Source organism: Sceloporus occidentalis, unplaced genomic scaffold (genome assembly GCF_023333645.1).
Source record: "Sceloporus occidentalis isolate IW3139 unplaced genomic scaffold, rSceOcc1.0.p SCAF_8, whole genome shotgun sequence".
Classification (NCBI taxonomy): domain Eukaryota; kingdom Metazoa; phylum Chordata; class Lepidosauria; order Squamata; family Phrynosomatidae; genus Sceloporus; species Sceloporus occidentalis.
The window spans coordinates 12,253,384-12,272,836 of NW_028316988.1; the positions used below are offsets into that span (position 1 = coordinate 12,253,384).

At 48.4% G+C, this 19,453-nt stretch overlaps 3 protein-coding genes across 4 annotated transcripts in view; 1 reads left to right on the forward strand and 2 right to left on the reverse strand.

Annotated features, from left to right (window-relative positions):
- Positions 1 to 1,599, forward strand: part of LOC149307937 (MORN repeat-containing protein 5-like) — a 22,178-nt gene extending 20,579 nt beyond the window's left edge. Inside the window, exon 6 of the mRNA XM_089534685.1 lies at positions 1,499 to 1,599. The gene's annotated coding sequence lies outside the window, so the exon portion shown is untranslated. The remainder of the gene's footprint in view (positions 1 to 1,498) is intronic.
- Positions 1 to 10,583, reverse strand: part of LOC149307938 (LIM/homeobox protein Lhx6-like) — a 16,868-nt gene extending 6,285 nt beyond the window's left edge. The window contains exons 1-3 of the mRNA XM_089536834.1: positions 10,474 to 10,583; positions 9,213 to 9,476; positions 8,956 to 9,077 (exon numbers count right to left, since the gene is read on the reverse strand). Coding sequence (XP_089392960.1) covers positions 8,956 to 9,077; positions 9,213 to 9,476; positions 10,474 to 10,551 — 464 coding nt within the window. The 5' untranslated portion in view covers positions 10,552 to 10,583. The remainder of the gene's footprint in view (positions 1 to 8,955; positions 9,078 to 9,212; positions 9,477 to 10,473) is intronic.
- Positions 10,584 to 11,901: 1,318 nt separating this feature from the next.
- Positions 11,902 to 19,449, reverse strand: LOC149307939 (putative RNA-binding protein 18). Of its 2 annotated transcripts, none has more exons than XM_089534683.1 (6): positions 19,136 to 19,449; positions 18,513 to 18,640; positions 14,392 to 14,518; positions 13,486 to 13,566; positions 13,211 to 13,299; positions 11,902 to 12,644 (listed from the first exon to the last, which is right to left on the reverse strand). In XM_089534683.1, exons 1-6 carry the CDS (start codon positions 19,139 to 19,141, stop codon positions 12,485 to 12,487), a joined length of 591 nt encoding a protein of 196 aa, XP_089390809.1. In that variant the 5' UTR covers positions 19,142 to 19,449; the 3' UTR covers positions 11,902 to 12,484. The 2 variants fall into 2 exon arrangements, with proteins under 2 accessions (XP_089390809.1, XP_089390808.1); XM_089534682.1 differs by having other exon boundaries at positions 13,480 to 13,566; positions 19,136 to 19,448.
- Between the last annotated feature and the right edge of the window lie 4 nt (positions 19,450 to 19,453).

Consider the following 19,453-nt stretch of genomic DNA (forward strand, 5'->3'; position numbering starts at 1 on the left):
GTCTTTTGAAGAATTTCCACTGGATTTGGACCAAAAGGGGGAAGGAGGAGGGAAATCAACAGAAACGGGCTTCTTGGAACTGGCTCCAAGAACTGCAGCCGGCTTTTGGCAAGTCCATCCCTCTCTGGCTGCTTCTTCATCCTTTGTGCTTAACAACATGGAGAAGGGCCTCTTTCGGAAGGCCTTGGTCCGAAAACCACTGGCAGGAACAAAGCAACCAAAGTGAACCTGGAATGTATCATCTGAGTTGGCGCTGATCTTGCCCAAGGGCACTTCTAACAGAGCCTGCCATGCTTGGCACAGGATCTTATTTGCTCTGTTTCAGTAGAGAAGCATGTAACTAACCAGTTAACTAGCTAACTAACTATCTGGAGCGCCAGCATGGTGTAGTGGTTTGGGTGTTGGACTAGGACTCTGTGAGACCAAGGTTTGCATTCCCACTTGTCCAGGGAAACCTCCGGATGACTTTGGGCAAGTCACACTCTCTCAGCCTCAGAGGAAGACAAGGGCCAGTCTTCTCTGAAGTAATCTGTCCTGGAAAATTTCATAATAGGTTTGGCTTAGGGTTGATATAAATTAAAAATGACTTGGAGGCACACAACATCCATCCACCCATCCATCCATCACCTCTCTATCCCTTGCTTTAAATTTATGTCCAGTTTAAGCTGTTAAATTCAATAGGACTCAATTAATGGATGCTACAGAAATATAATAATTAAAACCAAAATGATCAAGGTAACAGAATCAGGAGAGAACCTCATAATTTTTTTAAAACACAACTTTTAAACAATCGCTTGAGCCAAACCAATGCCAGTGCAAGAGGAGAAAGCAGGAAGAGCGATGGCGCAGCTGAGGTTTTTATAATCTCTTGCATATGGAGAGTGAAGCAGACCGACTGCACGATGCTTGGTTTACATGGCTGCGCAAACAAAAGAGACGCGTTAATTGATTTTTCATTCCTGCAACAGATTTCAGAAAAGCTCCGGTCCCTGAGAAGGGAATGCTCTTCGTACTTTCAAAGGCAGCCTCAAAATGAGGGGAAGAAGTTTCACCTAAATGTGCAGTGTTCCTATTTCTTCCATGCAAATACCTTGCAAGCTTTTCTCAATTTAGGAATTAGTTTGATCAATTTCAGTTGAGCCGGAGTGAGGGCTAACCTCTGAGTATCCCTTGCCTATGAGGAAACTAGGAAAAATGCATGGGGTCGCCATAAGTCAACAGGCAACTTGAAGGGACAGACACAGTTTTAATCGGAGCGGGCAGTTTTTAAAAACCAGTCAAGGACATGAGCTATTTAATATTGCCATTTTACATCTCTTTTTCAAGTAACATACCAGGACTAGAGCTTTAATTTAACATTAGTTTTTCTTCTAACAATTAAAAATATTCTTATTAGATAGAATTAGTATTTAAGTTAAAGTTGCAGGTTTATGAAGATGTTATGTGCCGTGTTTCAGTCAAGGAACTTGTAACTCTTTCTCTTTGAATTTATTTCCAGTCTGAGTTTTGGTTGAATACCAACAGACTGATTTGGTGAATGGTACAGAAGCAGATCAGTTAAAACCAGAATTATCAAGGTAACCGAGCCGCTTCGTTTTTTAAAATACGTATTTACACATTTCTCTTTGGTTTGACCTCTGTTGAGTAAACTGTGTGATTTTTCTCTCTGGACTAAAACATCCTTCCAATGCACACTGGCCCAGCAGGGAAACTGAGGCACTAGGCCACACTGTGAGGCCAAATCAACACCAAAACCACCACCCCCCAAAAAAACCTAATCCTGTTGTATTGTCCTTGTGGGTTGATCTAGACAACAAGGCATCTCTGCTGCCAGGTTTAAACTACCATTTGCATTTGATCTTAACACCCAGGATGTGTTTAATTTAAACAATGGTGACTTAGGTCAGGTCAGTGTCAAGAGCTCCCAGGAGCTGGTTTTAAGTAACTCAGCTCAGTGGACAATCCATGGCATTACCTCTAACGGAACTGTTGAGTTCATTTGAAGTCCCAAGTACATGTAGATAAGATGTAAGGCAGCCTTACAGTCCAACCTTAGTCATGTCTGCTCAGAAATAAGTCCCATTGTCTTCAGTAGGGCTTACTCCTAGACAAATGTGCCAGCCCCATTCATCTTAGATGGGTTTACCTCTGAGTAGGCTTGTATATGATCACACTGTACATCTGTCATCCGTTGACAACCCCAGTAGATCCACACAATACAGAAAACAAGAAATATTTTAAATTCCAAGAAGCGAGTATCTTACTTTCAGAAACCAGACCTGTCCCAGACAGAAATATTGTTGAAACCGTCTAGGCAAGGCAAGAACAAACTCCAGGGAACTCTCAAGACATTTTGACACTCTTGAGGCTACGTAATCCATATACTGGTTTCAGATGATGAACTATCAAGCGCCGCAAAAATCAACAGGACTCTGCTTTTATCCAAGACGTACTTCTCAAATATTCTGCTCAGGGGTATCCACTCCGCTCCATATTGATAGAAACCAACCACCTTTCTTGGTTCTAACCTGATGAAAGGTTCTGTGTCACTGGAAAACCTGCACTATTCGTCACAAGCAACAGTCCACACTTCAGTCAACCGTCACAGAATCCAACATCTATGCTTACAGTTTTTCACAGAGATTTGTATGCCACCAACCAAAGGTACACATCAAACTGTTCAAGAAAAGACATGCTACATTTTGCTTTTTAAAACTGAGTAGGAATCCTGACTATATATCCTTTAATTCCATTTTACAGATCTTTTTCCGTTACCACAACTATCCATCCACAGACTCACAATTTCTTCTGACTTTTATTTATTTCCACATTATTGTCGGCCCTTCCTATACACGGATTTTTTATACACGGATTCAAGCATCGACGGTTTGAAAATGTTCAAAAAAAGTATAAATTTCAAATATCAAACCTTGATTTTCCGTTTTTTATAAGGGACACCATTTTGCTCTGTCATTATAGTTAATGGGACTTGAGCATACGTGGATTTTGTTATCCACGGGGGATCTTGGAACCAAACCCCAGCGGATAACAAGGGTCCACTGTATTATCATCAAGAAGTGAATTAAAATCCTCAAAGAACAGGAGGAAATTAATGGTCTTGAGAGAAATCAGTGAGAAATAAAAACATTTTGGGGGTTGGATGTTGTGAGCTTCAGACTGCAGAGACTATAGAAATGAATATCTCTGAAGAGCCATACCATTAGTTAGGTTCATTTCTACACTGAATCGGATAATCTTACAATATATAACCGTGCCTAACCAATTCTCGTTGTTTTGAATATTTTGGAAGAAGTAAAGATGTGCAGCTCACTCAGCCACTGAAGAAACGGAAACGTTTTGTTCATTTGAGCTTTTGTGTTAATTGCTTCACAAATATATGGGTACTATGGGTGGACGGTGTGTGTTGTACATACAACACCCGATGGATGAACATACATTTGGATGGGCTGATGCATAGCAGAGAGACAAAGGGATTGCTGCGTAATAACTATGCCTTCAGCCCAGCTATAGAGAGTCGACTAAAGGAGGGCTTTGCCTCCCTCCAGAAATAATTCTGTTGCCCAAAATGAAATTGTCCTTGTCCTCAAATTTCTAGCCTTGCAGCAAAACACTGAAAGTCGTCCACACTTAGAATCCCCCTCTTTGCTGCGTCCGCCTTCCTGGGTTGCTCTGAATTTCCTTTGGGTGCCTCAACTCTAAAGGCTAAAGGTGACGTTTTCAATTGCAATGCCAGGATTGGGGGCAAGAGGGAAATTTCTTTGGGGTGCAGAATTGTTATTTCCAAGGGGATGCCTTTAGAAAACCTCACCCACCAACCCATCCTCACAACTTCCCCATGGTTCCCCTCCAAGTAATCCCACAATTCTTCATAGGAGTTTTGGGTTGTTTTCTTCCTTTATTTTTGTAAGAGCTGCTTTTTTTCTAACCACAGTTGTATGGCTTTCAAGAGCCAGGAATGATGGCAGGGATTAAGCCATCCCTAAACCAGCCCTGGCTATTATCGGATGCAGCGCTTGCATGGATATCCATGCAGAAAGGAAAGGTGCAATGCTGTCCACTTCACACCCCAAATCCTACGCCCCTTGAGCCGCAGAGTGGAAGTTTCCAGCGCCTAAAGCTACCTTTGCAGCTTCACCGCCTTTGGGGAGCAGTATGCTTTCATTTGGCCAAAAAGGCACTATTCCTCCCCCCCTCCCAAAAGACTGAAACAAATAAGGAATGTGTGCAAGATTCTCAAAGATTAATGCCAAATCAATACAAAATCAGACTGACTGCAAGTAGCTGTAAGGAATCTGGCCTTATCTCTTGGGGCAAGAGTGCCTGTAAATATAATATCCAGGGTAGCCGTGTTGGTCATAGAGCAAAGGATTGTACGTATTTATAAGTATTTATAAGGCATTTTGGAGGGGAAGACTGACGGCCAGCCTTAAGTGAACACTGTTCCCTTCCTTTTCCTCTCTCTCTTAACTTCTGCCTTAGTAAAGGAGCTGGGATTTGGCATTGGGTGCAGATAGCCCTTTTACTGAGGAATAGATCTGTTCCTGCTCTAAAGGCAGCAGATGGGTCTGAGCCTGGAAACGAAGCAGGATCAGCAGTGGTTAGCCCTTGGATGTGATTCCATAAAGGGGCTGTAGACTCTGTTCCAGAGGAAGGAACTGGCAAAACCACCTCTGAGGGGCTTTCCTTGTCTAGGAAAACCTTAGGAGAAACTAAGGGGGTTGCCATAAGCCTTTTGGAAAATGCCTGGCATCCCAAAGGCTGAGGATGGTATCCATTGGCACAATGACCCTTCCCGAATCCTCTACCCCCAAAGGTTGGTTCAGAGGTGGGTTTTCAAAAACTATAAGGAACAACCCTGCCCCCCCCCCCCAGATCCCCATTTTCTCCTTGCCTGCCCCTCTTTCTTCTCTTTGCCTTCTCTTGCGTGGAACTTGTACCCAGACCAAGCAAAGCCCCCTTCCCCAAAAGCCGCTTGGCCCCATCTCCATCCCCACAACCTGGGCATCTCTCCACCCCATTTGGACCCAGACCTCTGTCATCTTTGCATCCTGACCCCAAATGGTGCAAATGAGGCGCCCAGGTTTTGGGGCCACCTGAGGCTTCCCTTGAGGCTGGTCTGGAGCGGAGGGGGGTCTTTTCCTCAGACCCCCTTCTAAGGGAAAAAGAAACCCGCCGGCATCCCTTCTGCAAACAAGGAATGGAGTCTCGCTTTCCTTTCCACCTTGATTCAGGATGGGACCCCAGGCGGCTTGCAAAAGGCAAGCAAGATCAAAGGCTGGCACTTTTGCAAAGCATCGTGCCTCTTGAGGATCAAAACCATGTTAAATAACAAGGGAATTAAGACCCCTGGAAAACCTCCCTTCTCACTCGGAGCTCCTGCCCCTAAGGATAAGAGCAACCCTGATCCTAATCCTTATTGGTACTAATAGTCCACTGCTGTTTTGTTCTACCAGTATTAGGAGCATTCATTGTCATCATCACTATCATCATCATCATCCAAAGTCCATCTGAGGAATAAGGCTCAAATTTAGGAAAGTTCAGGCTACCAGCATCTTTTTGTTCCCGGTTAGTCTCAAAGGTGCTACAAGAGTCCATTATTATTATTATTATTATCATCATCATCATCATCATCATTATTATTTTATTATTAATTACCATTATTTTTCAATGCTTCTGAGAAAGTAGGCTCAAGTTTGAGAAAGCTCCTACCAGCATCTTTCTTTCTTTCAAAAGAGCTACAAGATCCCCATCCACCATAATATTATTATTATTAATAGTTATTACCATTATTATTTAAAGTGCATCTGGGGAAGTCGGCTCAAGTCATCATCGTCATTGTATTGTTATTATTGTTATTATTATTACAATTATAATAATTACTACTATTATTACCATTATTCTTCAAAGTGCATCTGAGGAAGGAGGCTCAATCTACCAAAACTTCTGCTGTCAGCTTCTTATTTCATTTAGTTTCAAATGTGTTATTACAAGATCCCTTTGCATAATAATAATAATAATAATAATGAAAGGGATCTTATTACAACACCGTTATTATTATTATTATTATTATTATTATTAACTGAAAAGCTGGTAGCAGGAGTTTGTGTAGATTTGAGCCTCCTTCCTCAGATGCACCTCGGATTATTATGGTTATTATTAACAGCTATTATTACATTTTTAATAAATTAAATAAATACAAATAAAGTTTGAATAAATTAACTGGGGTTCTATTTTGGGGAGGAAAAAACATCTTAACTCAGGGAGGGAGTCAGGCCACGGGTGTCTATAGATATAGATATAGATATAGATATAGATATGGAGGGAAAACTATCCTAAGGAAAGTAGTGGGTGCAGGGAGGCCCCGATCCTGTTACTCAGCAGTAACCCGTTAAAGGAATTTGAGGACGTTTTAACCTGCCGCATCCCCGAGGGGTGTCTCTGTCTCCCCCCCCCCCACACAAAAAAGCCTTAAAATCTACAATCTCTCCCCCCACTCTAGAGATTTTGGGGGAACTACAATGCCCAGCATCCCCAGCCTAGGGATTTGGGGAGGATAGTCCCCCCAAAATAAAGGAGAGCTTCCCTAGAAGGTGGTTTGTGGCCTCCTAGATCCGAAGGAAGGAAGAGAACGGCGAAAGCGTTTGGAAAGCTCAAGTCGGAGGCCTGGAAAGAAGGAGCTGGAGGACCCTCTCGGGACCCTCTCTCGCTTTTGGGTCCTTTTGTCCCATTCCGCTTATTCAAGAACCCCTTTCATTCTTATTCTAGGGAGAGGAAGAGGAAGAGGAGGAAAAGGGAAAAGAGAGGCGCAGAAAGAAACCCTGGATTGCAAGGAGCCCAAATTGGAAAGAAAAGAGGTGGGAGGCAGAGAAGGGGGGCAATAAGAATAAGGTCAGAGGGATCCACTGGATCCCACCCCACCCCCTACAGATCCCTTGGGAGTCTCTGGTTCCGGTGGATGCGGTGGACAGACTTAATTGAGGAATAAATGCAGCTTCAAAAGCGGGAAGAAGAGGATTAAAAGGGAGGAAAGTAAAACTGCAGCGCTCTCTCACAAATAGAAAAGGAATCCTATGCCCTACTTGATGATGATGATGATGATGATTTTACAAAGGGATCTGGAGCACTCTCGTGACTAACTGAAAGAAAGACGTTCGGAAAGAGCTTTCCTAGACTTGAGCCTCATTCCTCAGGTGCACTTTGATAATAATAGTAATAGGAATATGCAAGGAGCAGCTTTCAGATGCAAGAAAGGCATTTCTTAGCATGAGGTTCCATCGGCTTGAGCCTAATTCCTCAGACACACTTTGAATAGAGATAATGATAATGATAATGATAATATGCAAGGAGCACCTTTGAGAGTAACTGAAAGGAAGACATTTGTTGCATGAAGTTGAATAGACCTGAGCCTGATACTATGCATAGTAATAATAATTATTATTATTACAACAACAATAATAATAATAAGCAAAGGAAAATGAAATTAACTGAAAGAAAGAAGTTAGAAAAGAGCTTCCCTAGACCTGAGCCTAATTCCTCGGGTGCAATAATAATAATAATAATAATAATAATAGTCTGGAGCAAGGCATGACAAGGACAAGAAGAGCAGCACTAAGAATACATTTATCCTTTCAGCCCCGTTGTGGTTTCGGTGTTGGTGTTATTATTTCTGTGGCTGTTGTTATTATTATTATTATTGCTATTATTCTGTGATTGTCATTATTATAATCGTTTAGTAATAATTTTATTAATACATTAATAATTAATAATATGAATTTAATGATACTGATATTACTAAAATAATAACAAAACAGCAAACATACTATATTGGTTTTGCAGTCCACCCGCTCCGTAATGTACCGATCTAGCGGAGGCTATAATAGTGCCAGTAGTAGCTATATTAATAATAATAATAATAATAATAATAGTAATAGTAATATCCTCCATTCCCCCGAGGGAAGGGAAGCCTTTCCAAAGCGAGTCCCAATAGCTGTAAAAGGAAGAAGAGACGCAACTTGGGCGCAAGTCGCTTTCCAAGGGAAAAAATGCCCCCTCGGTGCCCCCAAACCCTCCTTTTGGGGGAGGCTCTGTACCCCAACCCTTTTTGGGGGGGTCTGTCCCTTTCTTCCGCTTCAACCGAGACTGAGCCCCCCATTTCCAAGGTTTTCTGGCAGAAAAGCCAACGGAGGGGGGACCTTCGAAGTCCTTTCTGGCGGATGGCGCCTCTTTCCTGGCCAGGGTTTGTTCAAAGGAGGTTGTTTGCCTTTGCCTTGAGGCTGAGAGAGTGTGACTCAGCCAAGGGAGGTTTCCATGACCGAGCGGGGATTCAAACCTAGTCCTAATCCCCAAACCATTAAACTCATGGGTCCTCCTCCTATTCGGATTAACCAAAGGAAAGGATAAGTCCGAGAGACCCTTCCCTTCCATTCCGGAATAATCCCCCCCCAAAGAATCTTGGGTTTGGGATCCCCCATCCCCCAAACTCTATTCCCCAGATCCCCAAATGCAAAGGGCAGGGCAGTCCTTCTCGCCTTCTCCGCTATCCCTTGCCCGCCTTCCTCTCTCTTCCTTTCCCCAAACCTTGGAGCAGGCAGCCCCCGAAGCGGGCCACCCCTCTCCCTCCCTCCCTCCCTCCCTCCCCAGATATTGAAACATGGGCCCGATGCTCCCAGGGCCCCAGGCCCCAATCTCTGGAGGGAGAACCAGGGCCAAGGATGGAGAGGGAGCCAGGGAGAAGGGGGAAAGCCTGCGCCTAAAAACTCCAGCAGAAGAACAGCTTTTCTTTCTTTTGGGGGGGGGGGGTTCTTTTGGGGAGGAAGGAAAGGGGGGCTGCCTTTTGGGGAGGACTAGGACCGAGGCGGGGCAGAGCTCTAGCCCAGCTTGGCTGCGAGATCCGTCTGGGCCAAGGGGGCTTTTGTGGGGGGGGGGGGGGCTTACCTGAAGTAGTCCATCTTGCAGAAGATCTCCTTGTTCTTGACGTAGCAGCTGTTCTGCTGCCGGAGGGAGGTCCGGCAGACGGAGCAGGCCAGGCAGCGCCCGTGCCAGCTCAGGTTGTTCACCTGCGGAAGCCCCGAGGGGGGCGGGGAGAGACCCGGGTGAGGCCAGGCTGGAGGAAGCAGGGGGACCAGGGGGGCTTAGAGGGGATGCCCAGGGGAACCCCCCCCCCCGCCGCCGCCTCCCCGGCTGGGGCTGACCTTGAGCAGGTAGCGGTCGAGGATCTCTTGGCCGCAGCTGGAGCAGAGGTTCTTGGGGCCGGAGGGCGGCCGGGAGGAGGCCGAGGCCGAGGAAGGCGGCGAGCAGACCGAGGGCCCCGAGGAGGAGGAGGAGGCGGAGGAGGAGGCCGGGCTGCTGGCCCCCGAGCGGGGCTCCTCTTTCTCCAGGGGCCCCGGCGGAGGAGGAGGGGGAGGAGGAGGAGGAGGAAGGGGAGCCGGGGCCAGCGCTTCCCCCTCGGACTGGGCCTGAGGAGGAAGAAGAAGAAGAAGAAGGGACAGGTGAGGACCCCCAAGGCAGGCAGCCAGCAGGCGGACAGACGGAGCCTGCCCTGCCCTCCGTCCGCCCCGTCCGGCCGGGCTTACCATCGGCGGTGCTCCTTCGGGCGCTGGCGGCAGGAAAGCGGGCAAAAGGGTCTGTGGGGGGGGGTCTGGGGGTCTCCCTCTCCTCCCCAGAGAATGCCTTCCCCAGACAAGACCCAGGAGGGAGCCCAGGCAGAGAGAGACAGAGAGAGAGAGAAGGGGAAAGGAGGAGGAGAGGAAGGAGAGGAGGAGGAGGAGGAGGAAGGGAGGCAGAGGGGAGGGGGCTCTGGGGGTGTCTTGGGGGGCAGAGGAGGAAGAGAGAGGAAAGCTTTCCCCTCCAGCCCCGATGATCTTGCCTCCTCCGGCGTCGCAGCCCCGAGGCACCTGCATCCAGCCCTCCCTCCCTCCCTCCCTCCCGCCTTTGGCTTGGCTTTTGGGGGGGCTGTCAATCACCCCACGCCCCCTCCCTCCCCCCCAATCTCCCAAATGCCCCCCAAGAAAGGGGAAATCAAGGCACGTTTAGGCTCCTCCAAAGTGCCCTAGAGCTTTTGGCTGTTCGAAGGAGCCGGGAGGGAGGGGCAGAGAGATAAGAGGGCTCTCCAAACTGGAGCCCCCCAAAATGGGGAGGGATGAAGGGCCCCTTCTTCCTCTTCTCCCCTCCCCCGCTTTAAAAAGAGGCCAAGAGAAGGCTTCGAAAACTCCTTTCTTTCCTTCTTTCTTTCTACAAAGGATGCTTTCCTGGGGGACAGGATAGAGACCCCCCTCAAAGTGTAGGGAGATTCCTCTCCTTTTGGGGGGCTGAAACTTGGGGTCCCCTTAATCTTGCCCTGAAAAAGGGGACAGAGGGTGGGGCCCAACTGGAGCCCTTGCCTTCCTAGGGATGTCTATAGGATGGGCCCAGGGAAGGGGCTTTTGGGGGGGGGGCTTGGGGGCCTGCTCTCACCTGGGTCCGCGGGTGGAGCTGCTGTCCCTCGGGCGGAGGGCCGGAGGAGGAAGGGCTCTCATTATTCTTCCAGAACATGGACCGACCCAGGGACGGACGGAGATGCCCTCCCGGCGGCCGCCCAGCTGGGACTCACCGGGAGGAGGGCCCCGAGAGGCCTTTAAAGCCTCCCCCTCCCTGCCTCCCTCCCTCCCCAAGACCCTCCTTCCTTGCCTGCTTGCTTCCTCCCCTCCTTCCCTCCGGCGCCTCAGAGCCGGGAAAGCCAGCAGGAGGGGAGGGCCCTCCCCAGGGCACACTCTCTCAGCCTCGCAGCAGGGAGCAAGTCTCTTAGGGCCACTCTCAGCAGAGAAGAAGGACGGCCCTTGGTCAAGCCACGCTCTCTCAGCCTCAGAGGGAGGCAGCCATCAGAGCAAACCTCCTAGCGCCAGTATGTCACCACGACTGCCCCACCAACCTGCCTCCCTTCTTTTCTTTCTTCCTTCCCTCCTTCTTGTTCTTCCTTTCCTCCCTTCCTTCCTCTAGTGCAGAGGGAGAGAAAAAGCCAGGCAGGTAGAGCAAAGAGCGTATACAGGGCTAGCAATCCCAGAATGGCACCAACTCCCTCAGCTCTGCATCTTCTTTGCCATGGGGAGGCCAAAAGTTCCTCTGAGGATGTGCAGAGTCCCCCCTCCCCTTTTCCTGGAGGGACTAGTGTTGGGTGCCTTCAAGTTCTTACTTACTTCAACCCTAAGGTGAACTTTTCATGGGGTTTTCTTGGTCAGAGGTGGCTTGCCATTGCCTTCTGGCTGAGCAGGGACTTGGGCCCAGGGTCTCCCTGCCCTACATTTTCTTGGGAAGACGTCTTCAGAAGAGACACTTGGAGTTTAGCTCCTCTTTTGCATCGCAGGGGCTCTACGTCTCTCCTCCTCCATATTTGTTTATACTATTGAATGTCCTAAACTGGTTTTATTGCATGCCACCCTCTTTGGATATAACAATATGTTTTAACTAATATATATACGTAAGTTTATATCCCTACACTCAGACTTTCATAGAGAAAGATGGCTCCACTGGTTTGGGTCAATAATTCAACTGGTTTGTCACGGTGGTGTTTAATGCATGGCCCTCAATCATTGCCCTTTATGGCCCCCAGAAGGAAGTGGGATAGCAGCCACTTTCTGCATCTTCTAGAAACACGGAGGGATGGGGCAGTGGCAAAAGAAACCCCCAAATGCTTTGGCAAGGCCAGGGGAAGCCAAGCAGCTCAGTTGCAAGGTTGAAGAAGATTCCCAGCGGAGGATAGAAGCAGCTCTTTGCCATCTGTCCCCAAGGATAATTCTGCCAACTAAGACAATAGCTTCGCTAAATGTTGACTGCCTGGTTTGAAAAGCTGAGGACAAACTCTTTTTAGAAAACTCCTCACTTCAGTCTCTCAAATGCCAAAGCAGATTCACTTTGAAAGCCTGCATAAAGTTTATTTCTGTACAACCATTTAAAAAAAAAGTATTGATACATTATGCCCAAGTGCATTCAAGTGGGTCAAAGAAGCAATACAGAAAAAACCAGCTCTGTCATCCCTCCTGTTTCAAGGCTCAGGTTTGCTCCTTAAAAGTACCAGAGACACCAGTTTTCTGGCAGACTGGATTGCTAAGATCACACAATACTCTTTTTCTAGGCAGACAACGTATCTTCAGGTGAGAAGGGAGAACTATTTAAGCAGTGATAACACACCCATAACCACCCTTTCAGAGAACTTTCAGAGACAGAACTGGCCATGGACAGATGTTTCCAAGTTGAGTTTGGAGGAGAGTTCTTTACAGGTTTGGGGACGACGTTGCCATTTTACTTCCACCAAGGAGGAGTCGCTTCCATGTGGAAACAGAGACACGAGGGGAGAGATAATATTGTTTACAATGTCAAGATGCAGCAGTCAGGAGGAAGGGGATGAAAGTTCAATCCAAAACAGTCCGTTGCTCTTCCTGGTTGATCTGACACTTGCCAGAAGCTGGCAATATTGCCTTGGGCCAAAGAATCATCTCTTCGACTTCCACGCTGCGCGGGAGTATGGAGCAGTCCGTTTTTTGTCGGGGGGCTTGAAGTAGGTGTATGGCGCTGCGGGCGGGAACTCGGCGTCTGGGTTCTCTGCCATCATTTTCAGCTTTGCTTCGATGGCCTTGATCTTTGTACTCACACTGGAGAGGAGACAAGAGAAGGATGCATCACTCACATCAGCCTGCCCTACCAAAATGGCAAAATGATCCACACCCAGACCCAAAGTGGCACATGGCAAACAGTGGGCGACCACAGGACTGGCATAGCCTGATGGTAGCCTTTCCGTATCTCATGACAAGGAACCTTGGAAACTGAGCAAATTTTCAAAACCATTGTTAGTACAGACGGAGAGAGGGAAGTTTTAGTTAAGGAGTTAAAAGATATGCTGCAGCTGGTCCAGAACAGCATACTAGCATAATACTGCCGATTGTTGGTTACAGATTAGTGAGAATGCATGATCTCTGTTAATTCTGTTTGTTTCAAGGCTGACTACAGGGTGCTGGGTATAGCTTTCCATGACCACTAGTTCCCAAATGGGCTCTTTTCCCAGCATACCACCCCAAACCATCCCCAAATGGGGTCATTTGACGCAGTCCCCAAGCTTTCCACAGTTGCCCACCCCTGCTTTATGCCAAACCTCTATGCATGCCAATTGGACATGCAGTGTATCGTGTTCTGGCCCCATTCAAAGTGCAGGCTGCCTTACCTCAAGTTGGACTGGGTGCTGGACTCTGTGCTGGACGACGGCTCGAGGCTGATGGGAAGGATCTTTTCATTCTTATTCTGATCATATCTCTGGGGGCCCAAAAGAGATTGAAAGAGAAAGAGACCATAAATTATTGAAGTGACAAAAAGATCCTGTTCCTCCCGCAACGAGCCAAGCGAAGCAGCCTCTTCAGAAGAGAAAACAGGACAGGCTTCTTCCACTTGTTTTGCCCCAATGGAACATGGAGTCGCTCTGCAGGCTCCGCTCACCTTTACCTGGGCATGTGCCCACCGCACCACCAGCTTCTTGGAGAGGGCCAGCTTCCCATTGAGGCTCTGGATCGCTCGCTCGGCTTCCTGTGTGAGAAGAAGGATGGTGAGAAAATGAAGCTCCTTTTGAGGGACCCCCAACAATCTTGAGATCTGAGGACCACTCAGGGGTAGAGATGTAAGGCCTAGGCCTGAGTATAGTTCTCTTGGTGTCCGTGTCCTTTGAGGGTCTTCCTAATCTCTTTCTTTAATTTGGTGGCATCTCTCAGCTTTCGAAAGCCAGCATGGTTGTAGTGGGAGGAAGTTAGGAGGAACTTCCTGAGAGTAAGGGCTGTTCGACAGTGGAACACTCCTTCCTCAGAGTGTAGTGGAGTCTCCTTCCTTGGAGGTCTTTAAGCAGAGGCTGGATGGCCATCTGTTTTGGATTTCCTGCATGGCAGAATGGGGTTGGACTGGATGGTCCCTGTGGTCTCTTCCAACTCTACAATTCTATGATTCTATGTCCCTCCTCAGCCACAGAAACCCATTGGATGATCTTGGCCAAATCACACTCCTTTGGCCTCAGAGAAAGGCAACAGCAAATCCCCTCTGAATAATATATTTTACCAAGAAACCCTTAGGAAAGGGCTCCCCAAAAGTTGGGAGTCAACTTGAAACACACAATAGCAGGAGCAGCAGCAGCCTTCCCTCTCCGTAATCTAAATGATTGAAATGCTCTTCTCAGGCTTAACTACCAGCAGAAAGCACTTGAAGCGAAAAAGATTTTTGGCCCCATCCCTTTTTACATGAAGCCACCAAACGATGATGTGGAGGGGGCAGGTGGCTGTTTGGGAAGCCCAAAGACCCCAAGAAGGCCAGTGATGGGCACCAAGGCAGATTCCCTAGCTTTCAAAAAATAACACCGAATGTTACCTGCTTGGTCTCAAAGTTCACAAAGCAATAGCCCCTGGGCTGCCCCTCCAAGGCCCCGGACTTGTGGAAGAGGAAGTCAAACTGCTTCACCTTCCCGAACTTCTGAAGGAGCTTGAGGAGGTGGTACCTAGAAGATGGAGGAGATGAATGAATGAAAAAGGCCTCTGACAAACAAACACACACAGAAAGAGCAGGCAAAGTCAACAAGTTTCATGTATAGAAATGTGAAGGAATGGAAAAACTCAGGGGGAAAAACCTGGCTTTTCAGAAATACTTTTTCTTGAGAAAATCTTAAAAGAATGGATTGTGGAATATATTCTTTTACAATAATAAATGAGATATTTAAGGTGCGGTGTTCACATATTTGCTGCCACCGAATCATTTCTAAAGAATATGTAAGAGGAAAGCCCCTCCAAAGTTCAGCACAAACCAGAAAATTCCAGGAACTCCAGTCCTGAGTCCCAGGCCAGGCTCTGCAGGAGCCTTCCAGCAACGGGAAGGAAGAGGAAGCTGGAAGAGACTTATAATGAACCCAAGGAGGAAAGCTCTCCCCCAGGAGGACGCAGCCGCAGGCCTTTGGATGTGCCCTTCCAACGGCCCACGGAAGGTACTGGATCTCTGAGATATGCCAGAGAGCTCTAGCTTATTGGTTTCTGAGAACCACCAGCAAGATTTATTATCTATTGTTGCAAGCATTTTAAACAATTACGGTAATGCTGGGCACTGTCTTGCTTTTGGCAAACGCTGGAGGGCTGTCACTCATCCCGTCTTTTGAACAAAAATGTCTTGTCTCCGTGTGAAGATGAATCCAGCTAGATAATCGCTGGCGCCTTTCCCGCCCTTACTTCCGGGGCCGTGCCTCCGCAGTGCCATGCATCAGCATTGATTTCATCAAAATTCAACCTGCCTCTTTCCCTTGTGGCATCGCCATAGAGCACAGCAGGGGAGCAACAGAGATTCGGAGACATTGAGCTTAAGTAATCTGCTGGATTTTGTGCTTGCAACGTGATGAGAACATGAACCCCAAAGTTTCTGTGACTGCAGTGTTTGCGTGTGGCCAGTGTGAGCAAAACGCCCCCCCTGCTCCAGTGCCTGGTCCAAGATGTTTGCAAGCCTTGGCTGCAGTGTTGTGTCTTTGGCCAAGAGGGCAAACAGGGAGGGAACTCTAAAACATGAGCGGGAATCAGATGTCATCGGATAGCAACTCCTCACCTACAAGGCTTCTGGGGACTGCAGTCCAGCATCATCTGGAAGTTGCATGATTCCCACATGATTAGGGTTTTCTTAGGCAAGGAATATTCAAAAGTGATTTGCCATGAGTTTCCTCTAAAATATAGCCTACAGCACCCACTATTCCGTTCCTGTCTCTCTTTAAAGTACATAAATGTATATGAACAGTAATCGGACCACAATCAGTTTTCATTAGGACACAGATTTTTAGAAGCTGCTTGAACCACTGACTCTGAGTTCACTCTCAAGGTCAGTCTCTCTCTTCTCTGCTTCTGGCTTCCACTCTTTGATATTGCTATTTGCAAGGAATTATAGAAGAGGCCCAGAAATTGTTGTGGAGCAAAGCAAGAGCTACACTATGTAAGATGTCAGGGCCGTTCTCAATGGGGTACCTGGGATCCAACTTTCTGGGGAAGGAGTGTGTGGCGGGGGGTCACACAAGCTGTGGCCAGGCCGCGTTCCAGCTTCCTGTCATCGAAGGCAAGATGTGGGACAACCTGTCCAAGTCCCATTTCCTTTTCCGCCACCTTTCCTCCTGGCACCCTGAGCGCTATTCAAACACTCGGCCAAGGCTTCCTCTGAACAATGCCGTCCCAAGGATACGGGAACGGTCCGGGCCACATGCTAAAGCTATTAAGGATGAGAAGTCAGCCCGGCTGGGAGCTGGTGAGCTGTTGTTATCGGACATCATTTGCAAGCAAAATCTATCAGAAAGTGAGTGGCAAAGAGAGCTGGGGCCTGGTGCCCCAAAGGAGACACCAAAGGCACCTGAGAGCAACACACAGCTGTTTTTTAATCAGATTAAGATACCCCTCTGTGAGAGAAAATCACCTTCATAGTAGAGCTTCATTTTCTATCTTTGTTTCACAGATGGGGAAATACTGGCTGGACGAAGATAAAAGCAAGGAGGAGAGCCCTTCTGGAAATGTACAGTTACAATTGTGGGAATAAATGGCTTGCTTGAATGGCCCCACACTCTCACCTCTTTCCCATTGGGAAAACTAGAAGATACGGGAGAAGTTGAGTTTGGAAGCATGATATCTAGGATGCTAGCTTTCAATGTGAAGGTAGAGTTTAACGTTAAAGGAAAACTGGTCCACTTGGGATGGTAGCTGTGGATATAGGCAGCTTTAAGAGATGCCAGGATTGGGCTTTTATGCCTAAAATTTATTTCAGACGTTTAAGGCACAGAGTTCTATACAGTTTAAGAAGCTGGGTGACTGAGGAAGTCAGATTCTTCTCAGAACTCATGCAAAGTGATGTGGATTGTCCACGTTCGGAGTAACCTGCAATTCCTGGTTGACAACTGAACACAGGTCCAAACAATCCTTCCTTCCTTCCTTGGGCCATCCTTGAGCTTTTTAAATATATATCTATATCTCCCAACTTCCCCCAACTGACTCTTGTCCAAAGGCCCGGGCAGCCTGTCAGCTGAGCAGCGCTCGCAATTACTTGCTGCCGAAAAGCCATGCAGTATAAACACTGGGCAAAAAATGGTAATTAATGCAAAACCAAGGAGAGGCCAAGCCCGCGCGGCACTGAATGAGTCGCCTGAAGAGGGCATTACATTAATGACGGACTCCACTTAGAGGCGCGATTAGGACGCTGCCCGGCTGAAAGGAGCGGCACTTGGAACAAAAAACTCGAAGCACTTGCCGAAACACAAGAAGCCGGGCAAAAATTGCTTCCACAGCTGAGAGGCTCACAATATCCGGGTGATAAAGCGGAGCAGCCACTTGGGGATGCATAAAGCGGAGATTGTTTTGTAAAGCCGGGACGGAGGGGGGGAAGGAAAGACGGTCACCAGAACCCGGGTCCGGCGCATCTAATATCCCTGGGAGCAATCAAGCTCTCCTCCCTTGGTGTTTAATTGCCCCACTTCAACTTGCGCAAATGTGTTAGCACGCAATTTAAACGCACTCATCGCACGAAGGCCAAGGGAATGTCAAACGCACACACTTAACGTTTGCTGCCACCAGGAATGGGACTGGGGCCCCTACAGCTGCGGTTATTATATTGGCAGTTATTAAGAAAGCTCAGAATGGGCCCAGGCCGAGGGGCTTGCGAAGCCGCCCAGCTTTCCTGCAAACACAAAGATCAATGGTGGGTGCACTGACAGACAAAAGCCAGTGGACAGAAAGCAAACCCCCAAATGACTGAGAACAGAAACCCAAAGGGGATGGAGGAGACCCTGTAGGCTAAGAAGCCAGAGTTGGGAAAGCAAAGGTGGACCAGGGACAACGTTCCTGTTTCGTTTTGGAAGAACGGCAGCATAGAAATCCTCGGAATAGAAAATAAAGTAAATGTTTGCTGCATGGCACAGTCTTGGGAAGGGGCCAGAAAAAGAGGAAACCTTCCCAACATCTTCTCTCTCAGGGCCTCTGCTAAGAACTATGTCAGGGATGCTTTGATTTGGATTTCCTGCATGGCAGAATGGGGTTGGACTGGACGGCCCTTGAGGTCCCTTCCAACTCTATGATTCTAATAAAGAGCGACACATTCAACAGCAATACACTATTGGTACTAATATTGGTACTATTGGTACTCTGCTGCTCCAGAGAATAGGAGACAATGGAGCAATGGACTCAAAGTAGAGAAAAGAGATTCCAGCTCAGCATTAGGAGGAACTTCCCGGCAGTAAGAGCGGTTTGATAGTGAAAGATGCTGCCTTGGAGTCTCCTCCTTTGGAGGCTGTCTTTGAGCAGAGGCTGGATGGCCATCTGTCAATGGCGATGCTTTGGTTGAGAGTTCCTGCATGGCAGAAGAAGGGGGTTGGTGGCCCTTCTTGGGGTCTCCTCCAGCTCTCTGATCCTGTGACCTGTCTCTGTCATTTGTCCAGGTGCCCTTTCTTCCCAAGGCTCCGCTCTGAGACTGAACTGCCCTTCACTCACTCTGTAATCTTTGGGTCCAGGTTCCCGATCCAAAGGCGGTGTCCATCTTGCAGGGCGCCTTCAGACAAGATGGCGGCGTTCTCCAGGCGCAGGCTCTGCGTGGGAGGCACCGCAGCCGCCATCCGCACCTGGAACCGGAAGGAAGAAAGCGGCACACGGTGGGAATCAAGGCCCCAAACACACTGCGGGAGTAAGCCAGTTTAGGACCACTGTGGCTGCCTTGGCCCAGTGCAAGGGAATCCTGGGAACTGTAGTTCTTCGTGGCACCAGATCTCTCCCTGACAGAGGCGGCTCCTGTCTCTTGGAAGCGCAGTTCCCAGGATTCCTAGCGCTGAGCCAGAGGGGGAATCAATCACGTGCTGCGTATTGCAATATCAGCATCGCCTCGGTCTCTCCAGAAGTGCGTTTTATGCAGCCGTTGTGTTTCAACTCTATCGAGAGGATTAAAAAGGCGAGGCGAGAGGCGCTCTCCTCTGGCGGGGAGGCCCACCTCGCAGGGCCGTTGTACTTGACAGGAGAAAGCCCACCACAGCCTCCCCTTGGATGAAAATGAACACCATGTTATTAAAACAGATGGGGCTATAGCCTCTGAGCGCGTGCAGAGCGCCTCAAGACCAACTCACCGGCATCCCCTCTTTTTCTTCTCCTTCCTCCGCTGGCGCCGATGACGTCACCGGAGCGCGACGTCACGCGCATGCGCTGGGAGGGAGAGGGGCGGTGACGTCACCCGCTCGCGACGCTCCGCTCCTGGCTCTCCTTCTGAGGCGTTTTGGCGGGCGGGAAAGGCGGTCCCAAAAAGGGCGAGCAGGCGAGTGAGGGAAGGAGGAAGGGCCCCGGGGCGAGGAAGCGCCTCTGGCTAGGCGAGCTTCGGGCCTACTTTCCTGAGGAGAGGCTTGGACCAGACGGTGGGGGGGTCCAGAAGGCAGAATGAGTTTGCCCTG

Excerpts from the sequence above, each read along its gene's own strand:
- LOC149307939 (XM_089534682.1), bottom strand. Across the intron at positions 13,567-14,391 it reads TGAACTTTGAGACCAAGCAG|GAAGCCGAGCGAGCGATCCA; the intron begins GTAACATTCGGT and ends CTTCTCACACAG. Across the intron at positions 13,300-13,479 it reads GGGCACATGCCCAGGTAAAG|AGATATGATCAGAATAAGAA; the intron begins GTGAGCGGAGCC and ends TTGGGCCCCCAG.